The 23,443-nt window shown below is 42.9% G+C and overlaps 2 protein-coding genes across 4 annotated transcripts in view; one reads left to right on the top strand and one right to left on the bottom strand.

Annotated features, from left to right (window-relative positions):
* Positions 1 to 307: 307 nt before the first annotated feature.
* FAAP24 (FA core complex associated protein 24) overlaps positions 308 to 23,443 on the bottom strand; it is a 68,539-nt gene continuing 45,403 nt past the window's right edge. Inside the window, exons 6-9 of one of the 3 annotated variants that reach the window (XR_013347699.1) lie at positions 19,074 to 19,193; positions 18,089 to 18,221; positions 2,701 to 2,856; positions 308 to 930 (exon numbers count right to left, since the gene is read on the bottom strand). The gene's annotated coding sequence lies outside the window, so the exon portion shown is untranslated. Of the gene's footprint in view, positions 931 to 2,700; positions 2,857 to 16,500; positions 18,222 to 19,073; positions 19,194 to 23,443 lie in introns of those variants that run through there. The other 2 variants (XR_013347700.1, XR_013347698.1) reach the window with 2 other exon arrangements.
* Positions 13,324 to 23,443, top strand: part of RHPN2 (rhophilin Rho GTPase binding protein 2) — a 42,692-nt gene continuing 32,572 nt past the window's right edge. Inside the window, exon 1 of the mRNA XM_077831326.1 lies at positions 13,324 to 13,432. Coding sequence (XP_077687452.1) covers positions 13,364 to 13,432 — 69 coding nt within the window. The 5' untranslated portion in view covers positions 13,324 to 13,363. The remainder of the gene's footprint in view (positions 13,433 to 23,443) is intronic.

Genomic DNA, 23,443 nt, shown 5'->3' with positions numbered 1-23,443 from the left:
GGTGGGAGGTTGAGGCAAATCGTCTGGCTGCTGGTTACGCGCAGCCAGACACCAGGGCGGTTAGAAGAGCACAGGAGGGCGCGGTACGCATCAGAGAAGCTTTGAAAACCAGTTTCATGACTGGCCAGGCTACGGTGTGAAAGTTCTGTTCATTTCTCCTTGATGAAACCCCCCACCCCTTGGTTCACTCTACTTCCCTGTAAGCTAACCACCCGCCCCTCCTCCCGTCAATCACCGCTTGCAGAGGCAATAAAGTCATTGTTGCTTCACATTCATGCATTCTTTATTCATTCATCACACAAACAGGGGGATGACTACCAAGGTAGCCCAGGAGGGGTGGTGGAGGAGGGAAGGAAAATGCCACACAGCACTTTAAAAATTTACAACTTTAAAATTTATTGAATGCTAGCCTTCTGTTTTTTGGGCAGTCCTCTGTGGTGGAGTGGCTGGTTGGCCAGTGGCCCCCCCACCGCGTTCTTGGGCGTCTGGGTGTGGAGGCTATGGAACTTGGGGAGGAGGGCGGCTGGTTACACAGGGGCTGTAGTAGCAGTCTGTGCTCCAGCTGCCTTTGCTGCAGCTCAACCATACACTGGAGCATATTGGTTTGATCCTCCAGCAGCCTCAGCATTGAATCCTGCCTCCTCTCATCACGCTGCCGCCACATTTGAGCTTCAGCCCTGTCTTCAGCCCGCCACTTACTCTCTTCAGCCCACCACTTACTCTCTTCAGCCCGCCACCTCTCCTCCCGGTCATTTTGTACTTTCCTGCACTCTGACATTATTTGCCTCCACGCATTCGTCTGTGCTCTGTCAGTGTGGGAGGACAGCATGAGCTCAGAGAACATTTCATCAGGAGTGCGTTTCTTTTTCTTTCTAATCTTCACTAGCCTCTGGGAAGGAGAAGATCCTGTGATCATTGAAACACATGCAGCTGGTGGAGAAAAAAAAAGGGACAGCGATATTTAAAAAGACACATTTTATAAAACAATGGCTACACTCTTTCAGGGTAAACCTTGCTGTTAACATTACATACATAGCACATGTGCTTTCGTTACAAGGTTGCATTTTGTCTCCCCCCACCGCGTGGCTACCCCCTCAAGATGGCATGCAGCTCATCATAGAAGCGGCATGTTTGGGGCTCTGACCCAGAGTGGCCGGTCGCCTCTCTGGTTTTCTCGTAGGCTTGCCTCAGCTCCTTAAGTTTCACGCGGCACTGCTTCAGGTCCCTGTTATGGCCTCTGTCCTTCATGCCCTGGGAGATTTTGACAAAGGTTTTGGCATTTCGAAAACTGGAACGGAGTTCTGATAGCACGGATTCCTCTCCCCATACAGCGATCAGATCCCATACTTCCCGTTCAGTCCATGCTGGAGCTCTTTTGCGATTCTGGGACTCCATCATGCTCACCTCTGCTGATGAGCTCTGCATGGTCACCTCTGCTGATGAGCCCTGCATGGTCACCTGCAGCTTGCCACGCTGGCCAAACAGGAAATGAGATTCAAAAGTTCGCTGTTCTTTTCCTGTCTACCTGGCCAGTGCATCTGAGTTGAAAGTGCTGTCCAGAGCGGTCACAATGGAGCACTCTGGGATAGCTCCTGGAGGCCAATACCATCAAATTGTGTCCACAGTACCCCAAATTCGACCCAGCAAGGCTGATTTAAGCGCTAATCCACTTGTCAGGGGTGGAGTAAGGAAATCGATTTTAAGAGCCCTTTAAGTAAAAATAAAGTGCTTCATCGTGTGGACGGGTGCAGGTTTACATCGATTTAACGCTGCTAAATTCGACCTAAAGTCCTAGTGTAGACCAGGGCCAAGGCAGTTATCAAGATGATGTTAGAAACAGTTGTGAACTGGAAAGTCATGTCTGTTAGCTGCTGCAAATAAGCTCCACTTTTATAATATATACCCTAGGCAATTTTGAGCACATTTACATATATATACAGGCTTTCTCTCTTTTTCTCTCCGTAAGTTTATTTCTGCATTAATAATTATACAAGGGAGAAAATACATTTTATTAAAAGAAAAAGCTCATGTCAACTCAGTCACCTTTTTGTTTACCTTTCATGTACAGTCTATACATAAGGTGTGTTGATAGGTCTTGCTTGCCCTTTGGACCAGCACTGGGTGTGACTCATTACGTACCATGTAGGAATCTAAAATAGTGACATCCACCCAACCTGTTCCCTTGCTGTAGTCAAGGACAACAAGCAGGGTTTGGTTATGTACAGTATTTACCTTTACCTTAATCACACCTAGTAACAGTTGTGTGATCAATTGTTGGAATGTAAGTGGTCAGCAAAAGCACTGCTGTATGTTGTATGAGAGCTCAACTAGAACTGTGCAAACCAGCCATTTTTGGTTTGTATGGGTTGAAACTAATGCTGGGCCTGCCCCAAAACCTTGGACCCAAATACATCCAGATGTTGGGCTGTTTCTGGATCCAGCTTTTGCAAACTGTCCACTGAATGCATCTGATGAACTGAGCTGTAGCTCACGGAAGCTTATGCTCAAACAAATTTGTTAGTCTCTAAGGTGCCATAAGTCCTCCTTTTCTTTTTGTCCTTTATATAATGAATATAAACAAACCTCTAGATCTGAAATCCTGCAATGTTTAATCTGTCTCCGGATTTTAATTTTGTGGCTTTACCCATTATTATCAGAGAGAAACTTTTATGTACATTTTGATTCAAGTGGTTTCCCTACCTTGCAATTTTCTTAAGATTCAAGGTCATGGTGCTGAAGGCAAAACTTTATAAAAAACATCTAATGTTAAATTCTATGCTGCAGGTGGGTTCTTGAGGTTTCTATTGATCCAGAAGATTTATCATATAAGCAGCTGTCACAAGTTTCTGTAAAACACTAAAAGGAAATCACAACACTCAACCTTGAGAAATTCCAGTCTAATCCTAGTTCGTAACATGTTTTGCTTTGAGTTTAAATCAGGTGTTCTTAGGACCAACAATTTTTTGCACAAAGCTCAGGTGCTTTAATTTCTGTGTTCAAACTGAAACTAGTTGAGTTTCATATGGTTTCAGGCTTTCATGGGAAATATTTACACAACTTTAAATAGAATCCTCCCTATCTACATAATCTGTAGCTTTAATCCAGCTTTAAAACTGTAGAGAAGGGAACAATGGATATTTACATACATTATCTTTTTTCTCATCATTGCTAATTACTGAGCAGTTGGCCAGAATACCTAATGGTAAAATGAGCTGTTAGTCATTAGTATGGTAGGAGGTTTCCTTTGATTAGTAAACAATTGATCCTAAAGACTTTATAACCATAAAGACACATACACACAAGCTGGATTTTGCACAAAATGAACATTAATAACAAATCTTTTCCATGTCTTGTTTGGTACATACAGACAGATGGGGTAATAAAGTCTCCAGCTCCTTCTTCAATCATACTGACTTTCCTTTACCAGATGAGAATTACATCTTGCATTATAAAATTGCTTACTTTGTTCATAGTAAGTTGTTATCTCCCCAAGTCAATAAACAATTTGAAGTCGTTATACAAGTTGGTGGGAGAATATGTGATGATTTTGTTATATTCTATACAGTTTTTTAGACCATACTCATCACATAGTATCTGAGCACTTTCCAGTAGTTCATTAAGTAACATGAATACGCATCTGTCACATGTTGTTTGTTCTCTCATCCTCTCCCCAGGTGGAGCAGCATTTGTAGTGGAATGTCTTGTTTTTGTAGGGCTTTTTTATTATTAATAAATAAATATACATGTTGCTAACAGGGCCAGTTTTAGAGTAGGTAGCCCAAGCGACCACCGGGGTGCCGGGCTTGGGGTGCTGTTTTTGTTATTGTGACAAAAGGGAAAATAGAATGTCTGAAGTAACATGTTTCACGTATTCCATATGTGGATTCATTTTTCAGTAACCTCCTAGAATGTTTTAGATCTTTGTAGAATCTTGTGGAACCTGCCAGACTTTTTCCTCGAACCTCCTAGAACGTTGTCAGCCATGCCCTTGCAGGTATACAAGGGGCGGGGACTCACCAGTCAGTCAGTGAGACATAAGAATGAACTGAAGTGAAATGAGTTCACAGTTTCAGTATTGTGAACCTTGTTTTATTATGTAATTTGAAAGTGTGCTTATGTTTTAAGACTTGAAGAGTGTAAGTAGTGACTAATAAAGGACATATTTAGTGAGATGCCAGAGATATCTATCGAACCCCTATCTATGCAACAATATAAAAGACTGAAATCACTTGCTATTTTATTGCTTGAAAATGTCATTGGCTAGTCCTTAGATCTCTTGGACCCTGTGGTTCAATTCACCAGGGTAAAGGCAAGAAAAGTGACTTTTTGAACTAAAAGACGAGAGTTAACCTTCTAAGGCTGTTACCTACTGTGACACTATTTAATACTGGTCCACTCACTCAGTGTTGGAGCACAGTTCAATTACTTGATGTTAGTACATTTCAGTTATTCTTAAAATTAATGTTTCTATCAGCTTAGAGGAAGTAAAAAATTTTATTTGCTTATATATGGCATAAATAAATACAGATTTACAGATCCTAGCGTGCAAATGTATCATCTTATGTGACAGGGATAAACCATGCATGCAAATCGTGCATGAAAGTCATGAAATGGGCTACAAATGCAATAAAAAATAAGGTATTCAAAAGTTTAACAAATAGAGGAGGAGCCTAAGATGCTCCTTGCCTGGGACACCATTTGGCCTAGGGCCAGCCCTGGTTACTATGTATTTACATTAGAGAAGGAAAGGCACAGGAATCATCACAAAACTCACAACTTTCCACTCAATTTGCAGGGCAAGGTCAAAGAAATGTGCCTTGCAACTGGAATGGAAAGTTGTGAGGTCTGTGATGACTCCAGTGCCTTTCTACAACAGCAAGGGGTCCAGTGGCACCTTAAAGACTAACAGATTTATTTGGGCATAAGCTTTCATGGGTAAAAGTCCACTTCTTCAGATGGCTTTTTTACCCACGAAAGCTTATGCCCATATAAATCTGTTAGTCTTTAAGGTGCCACCGGACTCCTTGTTGTTTTTGTGGATACAGACTAACATGGCTACCCTGATACTTTCTACAACAGTGACACATTCAGTGACAATGTGGCTTTCTTGATTCTACAACACTGAGGATCACTGATCTAATATATTACCCATCAATTAAGTAGTTAATTGTTAATAACGTAGGCATATATATTGTGAAAGATATTTGCCACAGATAGGCTAGCAGAAACATCACCATTTTTATACGAAACTCAAATACAGGAGGATACATCTAAACCAGGAAGAAGGCCTCAAATCCACAGATGGATTTAATTTTTGTTACAATTTTTAAGGGCAGAGTGAAGTTTGCCAGTACTTGTCAGTGCCTTTGTTTTTAATTAAACTTGTTAAGAGAGTGGACCAAATTAGGCTACTTATTCTATCTTTTGTGTAGCAGTAACCTTTCAAATAGGTAGTGTAATGTTTGGTTTTAAACTAAATGTGAGCCACTGACATGCCATGGAAAAAAACACATTATAAACTTCTTAAGTAAATATATAAAATTAGGTGATTAATTGGTGGGAGTATTTTAAACATGGTAACAAAGGGATAAAAACATATCAACAAGAAGAACCGGAAACAATATTAAATCAACTAAACTCTCTTATTTTACCAAAATTACAGAAGAAATAAAGGCCTTGACTTAACTGCTGGCGCTTAACTCAGGTTCCACTGAAAGTTTTCTCTTACTGCAGTCCACATTCACACATCCACACTGTACCACAGAGCAAAGCAGCCATCCCCCCGTTGCATAGGATAGACCCTGTATCTTTGTCCTTACTGACATAAAGGGAGCTGTATGCAGTGTAGTTATAGCCGTGTTAGTCCCACAATATTAGATAGAAAAGGTGAGTGAGGCCATATCTTTTATTGGACCAACTTCTGTTGGTGAGAGAAGGAAGCTTTTGAGATACACAGAACTCTTCTTCAGGTCTGGGAAAGGTACTACCAGCACAACAGCAAAATGCGGGGTGGAACAGATTAAGTACTCCTTTTCTTTTAGCATAACACAGACACTGGATTTATGGCTTATTACAACAACCTGTAACCCACTAACCTATTCTTTTTAGCTCATGCTAAAATAAATTGGTTAGTCTCTAAGGTGCCACAAGTACTCCTTTTCTTTTTGCGAATACAGACTAACACGGCTGTTACTCTGAAACCTGTCTTTTTATCTTATGACTGCAGAGGTGTTAATGGGTCAGTCTACCTTGAATGGTCCCTTACAATATGTGCTAACTACTTATGCTAAACAATCTGTTCCACCTTGCATTTTTCTGTGACACTGGGAGTACCTTTCCCAGACCTGAAGAAGAGCTCTGTGGGGCTCGAAAGCTTGTCTCTTTCACCAACAGAAGTTGGTCCAATAAAAGATATTACCTCACCCATCTTGTCTCACAAAGGGAGTTGGTTTTTTGCATCAAGATAACTAACATGTAATAGCTCTAGCGCTATAATCCTCCCCCTTCCCCCACCTGTGGTTGACCTCACCTAGTTTGCCTTGCAGTAAAACTAAAACTATCACAAAAGGCAGAAGTTTGCTGGCCAAGTGAATCAGCAAAGAGAATTGTTGTTCTTTTAAGATAAAAGTTGCTACTTTTTGATGCAGCTGTGTACGCTGAATAGGACATTGTAGGGAGTACTGGGCACTCCCAAAAAGTGAAGAAAGGAAGATAAGGAGTGTAAAGAGAAGCAAAGGAAGGAGGACAAGGATCCAAGGAGAAGCTGCTGACAGTATCTCTGCCAAGATCCTGAGATAAGGGAGTGAAACATGGAGTTCAACAGCTGTGTGTTTGAAAGATTGTATTTTGGATTCTCTTCAGAACACTATGGCCTAGTAGACAGAGCACTGGATTGAGATTCAGAAGATGTGGGTTCTATTCCCAGCTGTGTCACTGGCCTGCTGGTGACATTGGGCAAGTCATCCTCTGTGACTCAATTTCTCCATCTGTAACATACAGATAATGATACTGGCCTCCTTTGTAAAATGCTTTGAGATCTACAGGTGAAGAGTGCAATATATGAGTTAGGTATTATTATTCAGGCTGATGAACTGGGGAGTGATCCATGGGGCAGATGAGCTGTGTGGTTTTGCCTCGATTTACGACGTCCTACAACCTATGGACATAAATGTCTGGATAAGTTAGTCAGTGAGCCATGGAACCCCCACAGTAGTGTCTGATGCACTCTACACCTGCTCTAGTACAAGGGATGAGAACCAATACAGTTGTGGGCTGCGGGTATCATAGGCTGGGGGAGGATGTGTCTCCCCAAACAGTTAGGTATGGCCCCACCCACACTGCACCCTCAGACCTCCTTCTGCTTCCGGCACTCTGCGGGCAGCTCTTCCCCTAAGTCATCATGGCCCCAGCAGGGGCTGGCACTGAGGCCATGCTGCGCAGCCTCCCGGGGCTGGGGGAGGCTGGGGCTGTGCTGCTGGGCCTCCTGGCGCTCTGGGGCCAGGGGGGAGCTGGGGGTGATAGCCTGGGGCAGAGACCAGCGGCCACAGGCAGGGGGAGGGTCCGTGGGCACTTGCTTGGGGCAGGGGCCAATGGCCACAGTGGGGGGGGGACTGGGCTCCGGGGGGGGCATGGAAGGAGCGGGACTTGAGGGGTCTAGCCACCCTGAGCCAGTGGCTCATCCACTGTCCGTGGATACAGTGATGATGTAAATTTTCCTTATTTGTGACAAGGGTTTATATTTTGTCTTATGTTTGCACACATTTGAACCATGTTAGGGCAGCTGGCCTGCTCACATTTTTAGTGTCAATAAACTTCAATAAAGGTAAAGAAAAGGGAATCTTTTTTTCCATTTAATACATGCATTAAAAACTCCATTTAATTTCACATCAATAGCCCAGTGTGTAAGGTGACTATATTTCCCAAAGTGAAAATGGGACACTTTGTGGGGCTGACTCCAGCTGTTCACCCGAACCCCCCTATTCCCATGTGAGGCTGGTCCGAGTTGCTTGCCCAAGCCTTGCAATGAGGGGCTGGCATTATTGCCCGTCCACCAAACATTCCTCTGCACCCTGTTAGGGAGGCACACCCCACTTTTTTGGTAAAACTGGGCATTTGTCCCATTTGCTCTTGCCAATGGGACAAATACCCAGTTCTGCCAAAAAAGTTGGGATGTGCGGGACAGGACTTAAAAAGGGGACTGTCCCAGCCAAAATGGGACATATGGTCACCCTATCAATGTGCCATGGAAAACAGCATTGCCTAGTCCATGCCTCCATCTCCATGTGGTCCCATGCTATTGTGCTTCTGCTTGTAAGCTGCTGCTTTAATGAAAAGTAGCAGCTGTTATTAGGAAATAAGGAGCCATACCTTTGGCATGTATAGCACACCACCATAGCTTATATCAACAATGTGGTCACGCTGTAGTGGGTTAGGCTATCACGTGTTGATTAACCCATGATTGTTTATCCCGTGGTTAGCATGCATTGAGAATATGGATAAAGAACTTTAACTGAAGTCAATGATGTAACAGATGTTCAGTATCTTTGGCAGATCTTAAACTTAATACAGTATGTATCATTGTGGGCCAGGAGCTGCATCCAATTTCATGGGAGAGGGTGACCACAGCCCCCCAGGGTTGGGAGTGATTAGGTACCCCCTCCTGGGGAGGCTCGCTTAGTGATTCATAATGGATTTGCCAGAGATCAACAGACAAAGAAAGGACTTCTGGATAAATAGCTTGAGTTTAAACTGACTCATTGCCTTCTTCCTGATCCAGTAAATGAACAGAACCTTCTGTCCAAGAGGTATGGGTGGTCAATCTTGTGGAAGGGCTGGAAGGAGTGACACCTGTCAGAGCTCTTGCTGGAGATGGGGTTGGTGATCAGGATAAGTTTATTAGCATGCATATAGTTTTTGCTATAATGCTTTCACCTTAAGAATAAATGTACTTGCTTAGAAAGAGCCATGTGGTAACTTACAACGGGGGGCAATTATGCTATTTATGGCCTCTGAGGAGAATTCAAAACACAGGTGCTGGCCTGTTGAGTCAGTCTGGATTGCTGGGACCTGGAAATAACACAGTATAGGCAGGGAACTGTGCAGCCTAGAAAAACCTGGTCAGGAGGAAGAGAGGCACACGTCTCCACCTAAGAGAGGTGATGGCTGAGGACTTGGTAGCCTAAAGTGTGTGCCCTTGATGGACCACTGAACTGGAATACAGGTACAGTGTCCCTGAACTGTGACAAATAAGACATTTGCTCTTGACTGCAATGGGAGAGGGATCATACACTTTTAGACCATGTTGTCTCCTTTTAAGTGCTTTCATCTCACTGAAAGAAAAGGAGTACTTGTGGCACCTTAGAGACTAACCAATTTATTTGAGCATAAGCTTTCGTGAGCTGTGAGCTCACGAAAGCTTATGCTCACATAAATTGGTTAGTCTCTAAGGTGCCACAAGTACTCCTTTTCTTTTTGCAAATACAGACTAACACAGCTGTTACTCTGAAACCTTTCATCTCACTGGTATTCTACAAGAATAATAAAATACAGTTCACCAAACCTCACGCTTTTGACTCAAAGGTAAAAAGCAAACTTCAAGGCTGCAGGCATCATCCAGCACAACTCAGAAGGCAAATTGTGATCTCAGTTACTGCAGACTTTCACCAGTGTAATGGAGCGGAATTTGGCCCTCATAGCTTAAGCTGCCTCCAGCCTGACTTCCACACTCTAGAACTTCTCCACCCAAAAGAATGCATCCTAGGGAAGTTTTCATCTCACTCTTAGAAGGTCTTTGGGCTGAAGAGAGCAGCTATAACAAATTTATTAAAGCTAATGTTAAAAAATTATATAACACATAGGTTGAGAAAAGAATGTCTGTACATCTGGGTATAGTGCTTAGATTATCCACAAATAGAAAGTTTGCTTTTAAAGTCATAAGATACATATAGTGCATAATCAGCAATAACCCAAATTTAGGTGAATGAATTTAAGAATACAGTTTAGATATTTAGCATCCATGCATTCGGGTACATTACTCATGAAACAAGTTATACAGAGAGTTGGTGGTGGAAAGCAAAATATATCAATAAGTGAAGATTTCCCTCAGTAACTAAGAATTTAGGATAGGTTGTCCATTTAGAAAATACAATCTATGAGGAAAGTATTTCAGTTACTTTCATGACTGCATTTCTCATCGGCACTCCGGCTCATCCCTCCTGGTATTGCTGATGTCGGGTCATGTGTTCTATGTAGATGTCCCTAGACCACCTGACAACATGTTCCATTGGACAACATATTAAAACAGTGACCCCCAGCTTTGTAGAACTAGAAAGTCATTTTGTCAATTAATGGAGTCTCACAAAAGCCACAGGAAGGATTATCCTGATTATGATTATTATGATTATGTTGCATCCGATGAATAGAGCTGTAGCTCACAAAAGCTTATGCTCAAATAAATTGGTTAGCCTCTAAGGTGCCACAAGTACTCCTTTTCTTTTTGCGAATACAGACTAACACGGCTGCTACTCTGAAACCTGATTATGTTGCAATCTTTGCCTATTGATGCTTTATTGTCATGACACAGTATCATCATGTATTGATGCAATACTATGACAAGCTTCTGAAAATAATTCCCACACATCTCACCACCATTATTTTATGACTACCTTTGACACAAGCTCTGCTTTCTCTTCTCCCTCTTACCTTTTGTTGAGACAGTGTGATGGGCGATTCTCCAAAGGTGCACTTTTCAAATTTGTGACCTCACAAGAAATGCAGACTCAAAAGACAGAGGTCAGAGATTGAAAATTACTATATTAGTTATATTCATCATATGCGTTTGTCACATTCCAGTAGTAGTCAATTGATTGGAATGTCTGTCTGGAGAATGATGGATCAATTGAATGGAAAGTGCTTCTGGAGTCAAGCACATTTTAAAAGCAGCAAAGACAGTTAAAAAGATAAGGAGTACTTGTGGCACCTTAGAGATCAACGAGAGTCTGTTACATCCGAGGAAGTGAGCTGTAGCTCACGAAAGCTTATGCTCAAATAAATTTGTTAGTCTCTAAGGTGCCACAAGTACTCCTTTTCTTTTTGCAGATACAGACTAACACAGCTGCTACTCTGAGACCAGTTAAAAAGATGAAACAGCTGGGTCTGGCTTTGCTTTTGACTTGGATGGGACCTACAACTGACATAGATTAGTGAAAGGTAGTTGAATTAATATATTGAAATCATGGCAAAATTCTGATGGACTTAAACAGGGGCAGGATCGGGCCCTTAGATCCAAATTTCTGAACTGCTGTTTCTAAGATATATCAGTTCCATGGGAACGTTGAATAGATGTGCAGCCTATCAGACTACAACTCATAAATAATTCTACAAACATTGGTATCTTAAAAAAATGCAGCTGCAGTAAAAGAAGAGAGAACGTCAAAGATATTTTCCCTAAATAATGGGGAGTTGCCTCCGCAGATTTTCTCTCCTCTTTCTGAAGACTGTGGTTACATGACACTTTAAACTTACAGAGCATTTGTTGGAAAAAAACAAGAAACACCAATACTCACTTCTGCTCATGGAAAGTTAATTATAAAGTATTTTGATATATTGCATCTTTAATCAGTACATGTCCACTGATCTCTTTAGGTCAGGGCTGTGCAGTAATGAGCACATTATTTTGGTATCTAATATTTAAACTTCTTTATATGACTCTCTAACAAAAGTACCTACAAAACCGGTTATACAATGGAACTTTTTTTTTGAAGGATGAGAGGTTTCATTTTAAGTGTTGAAGATTTCTGCAATTCTGAGGAACATTTTCTCAAATATTTTGGGTCCAATCTTGCATTGTTTACTTAGTTTTTTTGTCCATTGACTTAAAAGAACTTTAGTCTGTATAAAGCCTGCAGAACTAGGCTTTCTGAGTAACAGATTTTGTCAAAATTCTTCCCAGATTTCTGCTGCTTCTGGGTGATAAAGGTTTGAGATGTAGGTTACAATATATTGTATCGGTTGGAGAAGAATTTGTTTTTAAAAGTGTAATGTGTAACCATTTCCAGAGGTGTACTAAAACTACTGCGTTAGTCTAAATACATAATAATAATAATAAACAATGGAGCCTGATTGTACCGTTGTACAAGAACAAATAAAAACAGTTCCTGCCCCCCTCGCTGCCGAGTTGTCATTTGTATTAGTTTGCTGTACAATGGGCTTTAACAGGAAAACAACAGAACGCGTAAGTGCACAGCATATGCAGTAATTCTTTCTTGCTATTAATTATCTTGACCAGCATTTTGTAAATACTCCCCCAAGTGCTGAAAAATGAATCACTCATAGAGAAGAGTAATGAGCCAGGGTGACCATATTATCTCTTGAGATGAAAGCTTCAAATACAGAGAAATCAGGGGAAGTAAACGGCCCCAGGAAGACTGGTATGACAATGTGTGTTTGAAAACAAAGCCAGCAGCTCCCGGCGCCAGGGGGACAATGCTCCCTGCAGGGACAATTTCCAGGCAAATGGAAGGCATTGTCTCCAACTACATGAGCTGATGAAATAGACGCACCTGCAGCTTTCGAGGCTGGTATTTAACACAATTGCATGGGAAGGAAAATGCACTAGGGAAAATACATCAAACATGAATAAAGTCTTCTGAGGCCACATAATATGCCACCACCACAGACTATTCGTTTCACAGCAGAGATACCCAGCCAGCCCCTGGCTGCGTGCCATAAGGAAGGCTGAGAGTGGGGCATCCAGAGCAGAAAGGGTCCGGGATTTTACTAAACAGAATCACAGGAGCCTGCTTCTTCCTAGGGGAGGAGGGGAGCGAGGCAAACGGCACCCGCCGACCCATCGGAGCCGGCCCAGTACAACGAGGGGGCGGGCTGGGCGCTGCCCGGTGAATCAAGCGGGAGGGAGGCTCTGGGGAAGGGCACTTGTGTCGCCCGTTCCCTGTAGCCTGCGTGCACGCCACGCACCCAGGGTAGGTGTGGCGGCACAAGGGCACACGGAGGAAGTCACAGCGAAAGAAATCAGGGGGCAACGAAATGAGCAAGCGGCCCACAGCCCCTCACGGCCTCCATGCCACCCCCTCTCCCGCCCTCAGGGCGCCACTCGGACAGCCTGGGGCAGGGCGAAGCCCGCGCCTGGGGAGCTCGGGCGGGGGGGCAGGGAAAAGTGGCTGGTCGCGGCGTCCCCCCGGCGCATGGCGCCACCTTCCCCCCTCCCCAACACCCTGGGCAGGGCGGCGCGGCGGCGGGCTCGGGGGCGGATCGGGCGCCCCGCCCCGTGCGGGGGGTGGAGCTGGGCCGCGGGAAGGGGTTCGCTCAGGCTGGGCGTCGCTGCGCGCACACTGTCAGGCGAGCCATGACGGACACCCTGGTGCCCCGGGGCTGCCGGGCGGCGCGGCAAGCAGAGCGCGGCTGTTTCCGAAAGGTAAGGGCGGGCCGCCCGGCGGGGATCCCGGGCCCAGCGTCTCCAGCGCAGGTAACGAGCCGCTGGCACGGGCCAGCCGCTGGGGTCCAACCAGACGTAGCCAGAGAGCGGGGCCAGCGGCAGACCCAGGTGGCTCGAGCCAGCCTCCTCCTCCTGCCCCACCTTGCCAGTGCCTCCGGCCCAGGCTCAGCCTCTCCCCCACCGACAGGGTGACTAGCTAGCAAGTGTGAAAAATCAGGACACTTTTTTTTTTTTGGGAGGGGGGAAGAGTTGCCTGTGTAAGACAAAGCCCCTACTATGGGATGTCTTGTCTCCCTACACGCCAATCCCCTTTCCTGACTGTAAAACAGACTGACCCTAATGGTCTGTGGCAAGTGCCCCCCAGGGCCAGATTGATTAACCTTTTGTGGGCCCAGCGCCAAACATATTTGGGGGCCCCCATGGGGGCAGTGGGGCATGGCGTGGAAGGGAGGGGTCCCTGGAGCGAGGTGCCGGGCTGGGGGCAATGGGACATGGCAGCCCAGTGGAAGGTCACTGTTTACAAACCAGCAGCCACCAGACGCACACTGGGCTGGCCTGCTGCATTGCCAGCGTGCCCCTTCCCCTCAGGAGGAGCCGGCGCTGTCACAATGCCCCCCACACCTCCTAGTGCCCTCCCACCCCCTGCCCAGAGGACCGCCCCCGATCCCACTGCCCAGCACCCTCCTGCCTGGAAATCTCCCACAGACAACATGCCCCTCTGCTGAGACCCCTATTGACCCATGCCCAGCACCCTCAGAACCACTATGCCCAGCCCCCCCAACTGCACAGTGCCCAGACAGATCCCCCACTGCCCAGCACCTCAACACACATAGACTTCCTCCACCCCCCACCGGCCTTCCACTGCCCAGCACCCAAAACATACAAACCTTCTCCACCACCCAGCATCCCCTACCCCCTCACTGCCTAGCACCCCTCTACAGACTCCCTAGAGACCCACTCCTCCACACCCAGTCCCCTCCCTCCCTCCCCCCACCTAACTAGGAGGTGACTGTGTCTGCTGGGCTGAGCCAGAAGTGCGTCAGGGCTGGACTCAGGGTGGAGCAGGTTTCACACTGTGATCAGCCAGACTGGAGCAGGACCCACTCAGAACTGGCTGCAGGCACCAGCAAAGCAAGCCCGTGCTTGGGGTGGCACAATTCCAGGGGCAGCATTCCGGCCACACTTTTTTGGCTTGGGCAGTTGCGCTGTCAGAGCTTGGGGCAGCAAAAAACTTAGAGCTGACCCTGGACCCGCTTGCTTGGCCGAACCTGCCTGACCCGCGGGCCCCCCCTGCCAAGACCAGACCAGCCTCTGCACCAGGCCCTGCAGGTTTTGGGCAGCAGAGACCGCTGGGAGCTGGAGTCACATTGGAGAATGGGGCAGGTCCCTGGGACACAACTCCCGAGAGCCCACAGGCCCTGTAGCAAGCAGCCCTGCTCAGCCTGACATGGTGAAGCCTGGCTGCTAGGTGGCAAGCCCCCTATAAGCAAGTGAGACCTGCTGGCTGGGAGTCGCTCACACAGCAAGACCTGGTGCTGGACTGCCCCGTGTGAGGGTCCAGACCCGGCCTTGTGGATGGGTTAGAGGGGTCCATAATAGGCCCCTTCCCAGTGTGGACCTGGTGACACTGGCACTTTTGTGAACCCAGTACTAGTGCCTCCAATCCTGCATCTCCTCTGGCCCTTACCCCCAGTGAGGAGGATAGGGCATTGAAAAGATCTGGAGGGTCTCTGAGACCTATCTTTAATATTAAACCACAGTTGTTATTAATGTTACTTCGAATAGTACCCACAGTCCATCCATTTAGGGTCTACATTTCATGAATATTGGTTAGGGCCTGACTTACTTACTTCTCTTTTTACTCTTTGTGAGCTATTTCCTTACATATAGATGATCTGGTTTAAAGCTGAGTTAACTCTAATTAAAAGCAACTGATAAAGGGAGCTGGATCAGGAACTGCAAAGGAAATGTGATAGGGGATTTAGATTAGAGCTGAGCATTTTTAGCTTGCCAGAGACTTGACAGTAGGACCAGTGCTCAAAACTAAGCAAAGCTCTTTCTGGGTATTAGATTACATATTGAACTTAGGGCACTTTTTACTTTGGGAGTTCTTTAGAGTGCTCCCACGTATATAGGTTTCACTGGGTGCCTCTTCAGAAAGTTCTGATGCTGCCTATTCAAAGCCTATTCTGACCAAGCTCCCTGGGAAGGCAAAACTCCCCATCCGCTTCTTCACAGGGTTCAGGCTTAGGCATGAACACTTCAGATCTTGTGCTGTTTTTCTTTAAAATAATAGGATACACTGTCACTGTGTGCATTAATGTAAAATCTCAAAGCTCTTTCCCCATTAGATGCCTACTACAACTGCTTATCCACCTTTTAATATTTGTTCTAATTTTGTTATGTATGTATGTTGAATCTTACTGGAAATAAGACACTCATCAATGGCTTCATATTGGAATATCTAATACACATCTCTATAACTACTTTTTAAACAGAGTGGATGGTATATGAGGTGATCCACACCTGCATTACTTTTACATGGCAGTAGTTCTATTATTAAATGACAGGTTTCAGAGTAGCAGCCCTGTTAGTCTGTATCCGCAAAAAGAACAGGAGGACTTGTGGCACCTTAGAGACTAACAAATTTATTTGAGCATAAGCTTTTGTGGGCTACAGCCCATTTAATCAGATGCATAGAATGGAACATATAGTAAGAAGATATATATATACACATACAGTACAGAGAACATGAAAAGGTGGAAGTTGTCATATCAACTCTAAGAGGCTAATTAATTAAGATGAGCTATTATCAGCAGGAGAATACACCCAACCCCCACCCCCGCCCCGTGCTCCTGACAGCCTCCTCCCAGGACCCCCGCCCCTAACCGCCCCCTCCGGGACCTCACCCCCTATCCAACGGCTCCCTGTCCCCTGACCCCCTCCCCCCAAACCTCCGCCCCATCCAACCGCTCCCTGTCCTCTGACTGCCCCCCAGGACCTCCTGCCCCATATCCAACCCCCCCCCCCAGCCCCCTTATCATGCCACTCAGAGCAACATGTCTGGGAGCCACGCCACCTGACCGGAGCCAGACATGCTGCCCTGCATGAGTGCGCAGCCCCATTGCCCAGAAGTTTGGGGCTACAAAACTAGGGTTAGAAATGCAGCTCAAACAAAACCTGAATTATACATTTTTGGCTGGGTATCTAGGTTTGGAATGAGCTGTTATTACAATGGGGATTCCCTCCAGCCATCTACTCTAGATTTTTTGAGTTTAGATTAGTCCAATAAACAAGTTTTTGAAAAACTGTCAACTTTAATGTGGTTGGCTGAAGGTATATAAATGTAAGTGAGGAAACAATACTTCCTGTTATGCATGGGTAGAGAATACTGTCAAAGATTAGAGCCTCAGTTCCACAAAATCATTACAAATAAAAACCCCTTTTAGATTCTGGAACAGGATTAGGTTCTAAAGCAGTCAAGCCATGGAAACCCTGTGGCTGTATATATGGTCTGAAGTATGGAAATAAAATTTCATTCTGAATGGAGCCTTAAAAGGACTCTATAAAATTGAGCTGGCGATTGCATTATTTGTTTGTACCCTTAGGCTTATCGTGAAATTTTTAAAGTAAAGATCTTAATTTTACACAGTACTTGTTTCCTCTAAGGCTTTAAGGACTGTTACAAATTTTGTTGGTGCATGCACATGTACATTTCCAAGGATATCTTTCAAGGATACTTCCTTTGTATTAAGATCAGAAAACCACTTTATTTAAATAGCTGACTTTTAAAATCTCAAGACAGTGGAGCAAAATAGGAATATTTATTTTCTATTCAATAACACCTTTCATGAATGGATCTCAAAGCACTTTTCAAACAATGAATTTAGCCTCACACTATCTTTTTGAAGTGGTGAAGTATTTTTCCTTATTTTAAAGGCACAGAGATTGCTTAAAGGACTTGCCCAAGAACACACAGGAAGTCTCTGACACAGAGCTAGGAATAAAGATCAGATCTCCTAATACCCATCAAAGGTCTTTAATCGTTTTAAGAACAAGTTTACTATACAAACAGTGAAACTTTTTTAATATATATCAGTTTATACCCTATGTCAATTTGTGGTGTTTCTGATTTTTGGCAACTCTTTTGTCATTCCCACAGAAAGCAACTTGTTTGCATAATTTGAGATAAATTGATACATCTTATTTTAATATGGACAGTGTCCTTTTACTACTAACAAGTATAAACTTAAACCTGCTTCTCCTAGCCTACCAATGCTAAACTACCATTCTTGCTTCATTAATATTCTGTGCTATGGAGGGTTCTCAGAACCCTTTTTAGCTCTGAGGCTTCTGTTGGTTTGTTTGTTTGTGCTACCTTAATCTTCATTTGTTGACAAAACTTTGGACGAAACTTTCTTAAACCAAAAGTATTATTTATTTTACAGTAGGAACGAAGCATTCAGAGAGAGGATTTTAAAGCAACAAACTGCCTAGGCACATGTCTGTTTTCCCTAAAGATCCCTTGATGGTAAAAGTACTTCTTCAGATACCCCAGTGGGTGCCCTGTGCCCCCACTCTGGTTCCCCCAAACAACATCTCCCCTCTAGAGGGTGTAGTTGCTCTTAAACTTACCTCACTTCTTTTGATCTGCTGGGTTAATGGACCTTTTCCTCTTCTCACAGCATCTCAACTCTCAAGTGTTTGTGGAGAAAGGGCTTATCTATCTTGAGGCATTCTTCTTCCTCCTGCTTGTTTTTCCAACCCCCTATTAAATTACACCAATATATTCAGCTGGTAAACATCCCAATAACCATGTCAACATACAGTATTCATGAATTATTACAGAACAGCTCCAATTCAGGCCCAGAGACCACATCCTGTACTTGCAGATTCAGTTATCTAGTATTAGGACTGGCTAAACATTTTCTGTTAACTGTTTTTCATATTGAACATTAATTTTTCATCCCTCTTGCCCCCGCAACAAAAAAAAAATCTGAATTTTCTACAGAATTTTTTTTTTTGACCAGCTCTCCCTAGTAGACCTTGTCCAGCTACAATTTATAATAATCTTACTCTATGTGGACTATCACAACTTACTCCCAAAGCTATCAGGAAGGTTGAAATAGAGTGATTTAAAATGCTTCTTCGCCCCATTTACTGAGCATACCACTTTTGCAGCATTCCAAGCTTCTGCTGGCCTGGGAGTGACTGACCAATCTTGAGTCTTGAACTTAGATTCCTTTGTAGGTAATATATTGTGCTATAGCTGGACTAAAAGGGCAGCCAGTTTATCAAGCTGACCAGAACTTACAAATTCATTAAAGATATTTGTGTTCTTCTTACTTCTCTTTCTTAGCACTTTGTCTCTGTAAACTACTCTGACCTGATCTGACTGGATATTTGCCATACAGACCAAACAGCTGGGTCAGGGTAAAAGAAATCAGAACTTGTCAATCCTCTCCACTATGGGGAAAGGAATAAAAAACAAACAAACACAACTCAATAAAGGTTACTGTTGATAAAGACATTTGGATCTTGATCTAAAATAGTAGGCTTATTATTTTTAATGTTTGGGGTGTTATCCTGTTTCCTGTGCCTAAGGTTTCCATTTGCTAACCTGCTACAGCTGTGCCTCCAGCAAGGCTGGTGGGGGTCTTCCAGTGATTAGTAGTCAGGCAACCATCATTAGCTTTTACATAGGAATATTCATTTGCCTGTTTGTCCTTTTTTCTTCTTTCTTGGGAAAGAGAGAAAGAATGTTGCAATGATTAGACAGAAAGAATTTACTACCTTTCACATTCTGTGTCACAGTCACTCACATGCTCATTCCCCATATGTCAGGAACACCCCAAACAGGAAAAAGAACTGAATCTCAAAGAGTGAACTAACCAACACAGATTGTCTCTTCAAGAAACTGACTTTCTGATGCAATATTACAATTTTTGGTTTTGTTTGACAAAGATTATGTTGTGGCTGGTTGCTATAGTATAGTGTAGATTATGTTATAAACAGTTAATACATGAGTTACCGATTTTTAAAATCTTGTATTAAACATTTGTTTTACTTTTTTTAAGTGCCCAGAGTTAAAAAAAAATTAACTAAAGTAAATAATTATTTGTAAGTGCCATAACTGTTCATGGTGCAATTTCACTAAGGTTCCCTTTTTTCCCTCTTATAGGCTTATAACTGTCATCAAAAGGTTGGCTGGAAAATTCTAGCAAATAGTGTAAACAAGAATGTAGTCTTTTCTTCTCTTGAAAGGGAAATATATTATTGGTTTGATGTTTCTAACCAGCTCTGTAAAACAATTATTCTGTCTTAACATTTAGATAATGATACATAATCACTTGCAATTGGCCATTTCTTGTTTGATAGCAAAGCCTAGAAGCAACTGACAACTGGAGTATTGTGTCCAGTTCTGGGCACCACATTTCAGGAAAGATGTGGACAAATTGGAGAAAGTCCAGAGAAGAGCAACAAAAATGATTAAAGGTTTAGAAAATATGACCTATGAGGAAAGACTGGAAAAAATTGGGTTAGTTTAGTCTGGAGAAGAGAAGACTGAGAGGGGAGATAAGTTTTCAAGAACATAAAAAGTTGTTACAAGGAGGAAGGAAAAAATGTTCTTCTTAACTCTGAGGCTAGGACAAGAAGCAAAGGGTGGTTTAGGTTGGACATTAGGAAAAACTTCCTGTCTGGGTAGTTAAGCACTGGAATAAACTGCCTAGGGAGGTTGTGGAATCTCCATTACTGGAGATTTTTAAGAGCAGGTTAGACAAATACTTGTCAGGGATAGTCTTCTAGACAATACTTAGTCCTTCCATGAATGCAGGGGACTGTACTAGATGATGTCTCGAGGTTCCTTCCAGTTCTATGATTCTATATTGTCAACATCAAGTGTTTAAAAAAAAGTGAGTCTGGCCCCCAAAAGTCATGATACTCTCTCTAAAGTCATGAATTATTTGGTTTTAGTTCTCTATTTTCCTACTGTCTTTTGAGCCTTTATGGTTCATATTTCCCAGCTTTTCTATGCAACCATGCTTTTTTAAAATGAAAGCTGAGATTCTCATGACTCTTAAGAACTGTAGCTTCAAGAAAAACACAAAGTTACAAAAGATATGTGATAAAATCACAGAGTTGACAACACTGAACTGATAAAATATCAAGAGAAACTTTTGGTATTTGTAGCAGGACAAGGTATAATAATACTTATGATGTTCATTTTGCAGGCTTTGGTCCGAGTTCTACAAATACTTACTCACATGAATAACTTTACACAGAAATGTAGTCCTACTTAAGTCAATTAAACTACTTGTGTAAGTAAAGTTACACACATGTGTAAGTATTTGCAGGATCAGGCCCTTTGCCTCCACTATGGCTTCACAAGCAGTACAGGTTACACTGGGTGGAGAAGAATGTTCTCCTTTAAGCAAGGATGCACACCCAGTTTCAACTCTGCATCACCTTCTCTAATTAGCATATCTTGGCTTACATTCTCAGTTCACATACCTACTGTATGCATCATATTCACTGACATTAATACCTCTTCTAGTTGCCAAACAGTTGAGTAATCACTAGTTTGTGTACGTCACAGCTGAATTTCTGACGCTGAAAAATAAATCATTTTTTAAGTAAAGTGCTCTGGCATCCAGCCAAATGAAGGATACTATCTGCTTTTTCATTTGGGGACCAGACCACATCTTCCCTTCTGGTCACTGCGCTCTTGCAACTATTTTCCATTTGTAAGGGTGGGCCATGTGTTATATCTTCTTAGTCTCCAAAGAAACTACCAATATCTCATAGATTGGGGATCAAAAGGGACAGCTCACATTTTTTGCTCCAGAAATCCAATGTCTCTTCCTGGTGCTGTGTTAATAAAGCCATATTATGCATGTAAATACTTTGCAATGACGTCTACAAAAATGCCATGCGAATGACTGTTCTCACTTTCAGGGGGATATTGTAAATAAGAAGCGGGCAGCATTATCTCCTGTAAATGTAAACAAACTTGTTTGTCTTAGCAATTGGCTGAACAAGAAGTAGAACTGAGTGGACTTGTAGGCTCTAAAGTTTTACATTGTTTTGTTTTTGAATGCAGTTTTTTAACAAACAAAATCTACATTTGTAAGTTGCACTTTCACGATAAAGAGATTGCACTACAGTACTTATATGAAGTGAACTGAAAAATACTATTTTTTTATCATTTTTACAGTGCAAATATTTGTAATAAAAATAAAGTGAGCACTGTACACTTTGTATTCTTTGTTGTAATTGAAATCAATATATTTGAAAATGTAGATAAACATGCAACATATTTAATACATTTCAATTAGTATTCCATTGTTTAACAGTGTGATTAAAACTGTGATTAATCATGATTAATATTTTTAATCACAATTAATTGTTTGAGTTAATCGCGTGAGTTCACTATGATTAATCGATAGCCCTATTTTCTATATATTTAGTATGGATTGTTTTAGAAATTGTGATAACAGCTAGAGTGTGGATTAGGTGCTTTTAATATATATGAACTAAAAGAAATAAAACTTTAGTTATCCATTTCCAGTGTGGTTCTCCAAATGTTTTAGGGGACACACTCAGACAAAAACTCTTCACTCATTGTCCAGCCTTCAAGTCAAAACATTTTCGGTAAACCCGAAGTATGGGTAGTCTGATTAACAGATTCAGATACTCCATAACAGAAACTGATCATGTGGGTGCTATTGTGTATATTAAATAAATAAATAAATAAAGTTAAATAAATCAAAAATATATTTATTTATAACTTTTTTCCTATTGCCGGTATCCAAACTGTTAAGTACTAGCAGTGCTGTGACTGCTCTGTTTGCTTACACAACCTGCATGCTTTCAACAGTAGTTCACACCTAGGCTTAGATGTTGGAATCTATTTTGCAGAGGGAGGTATCGGCCAGGACATGAGCGTTATCCTATGCTGTTTGTGAAACATGCCAGAGAAACTTTAGTTTTCATTTGGGCAAAGGGCAGAAATAGGAAGAAGGTTTATGTCCTAAAACTGCACTGCAAATCTGGGTCCCTGTCATGATGTGGAACTTGAATGACTTATTCTCCACAGGTTTCAGAGTAACAGCCGTGTTAGTCTGTATTCGCAAAAAGAAAAGCAGTACTTGTGGCACCTTAGAGACTAACCAATTTATTTGAGCATAAGCTTTCGTGAGCTACAGCTCACTTCATCGGATGCATACTGTGGTGAGCTGTAGCTCACGAAAGCTTATGCTCAAATAAATTGGTTAGTCTCTAAGGTGCCACAAGTACTCCTTTTTCTTTATTCTCCACAGGGGAGAATATTATCAGCTGAGTCACCTGGGGACTACTGACTGTCAGGTTTTATGTTGAATCAGGTAGTGTGCTGCTGCTTAGAGGTCTCACTGCCAACACAAATTGTGTGTTAAAGGGACAAAGTTCTGAAAGCTAACTGTTTGCAGTTTCAAAATCAGCCACGTCAGCCAGTGCCAGGATGGCCTCAACACATGGAGTAAAAATGGTGTGTCTCAATTCATGATCATCTCTCAGGCTGAATATCTCTGTGTGCTGCAGTATGTTTGAAGCCAAGACCTATTAGCTCTCTGCATTTCCTTCATTCTCTCTTGCTGAAACAAGGACATGATAATCAGCTTTCACAAATGTAGAGAGAATACAATTTAATCTGGGATCATCTCCAGAATATGCTCTTACATCAGATATTCTTAAACTTTGATGAAGTTGACGGGATACAAAATTATGCAAATGGAGACTAATTTATCTACAGGTGATAAGGCATATGAGATTTATATGCCCACCCCTCTTGCAGATGCAGAGGAAATTCACCCCAAACTGCACAGATCCCCTGAGATCTGGTGGAGATACAGGTTATCTGCACGAGGGCATTGTTCTCCATGATGGCTCCTGTCCACCAGTGATCTGGCATCCTGATTCTAGTGGGGCCAGCCTGCCAGTGAATCCCACATA

The sequence above is a fragment of the Eretmochelys imbricata genome, chromosome 12 (genome assembly GCF_965152235.1).
Source record: "Eretmochelys imbricata isolate rEreImb1 chromosome 12, rEreImb1.hap1, whole genome shotgun sequence".
NCBI classification, from domain to species: domain Eukaryota; kingdom Metazoa; phylum Chordata; order Testudines; family Cheloniidae; genus Eretmochelys; species Eretmochelys imbricata.
This window is presented reverse-complemented; position numbering and strand designations above follow the sequence as displayed.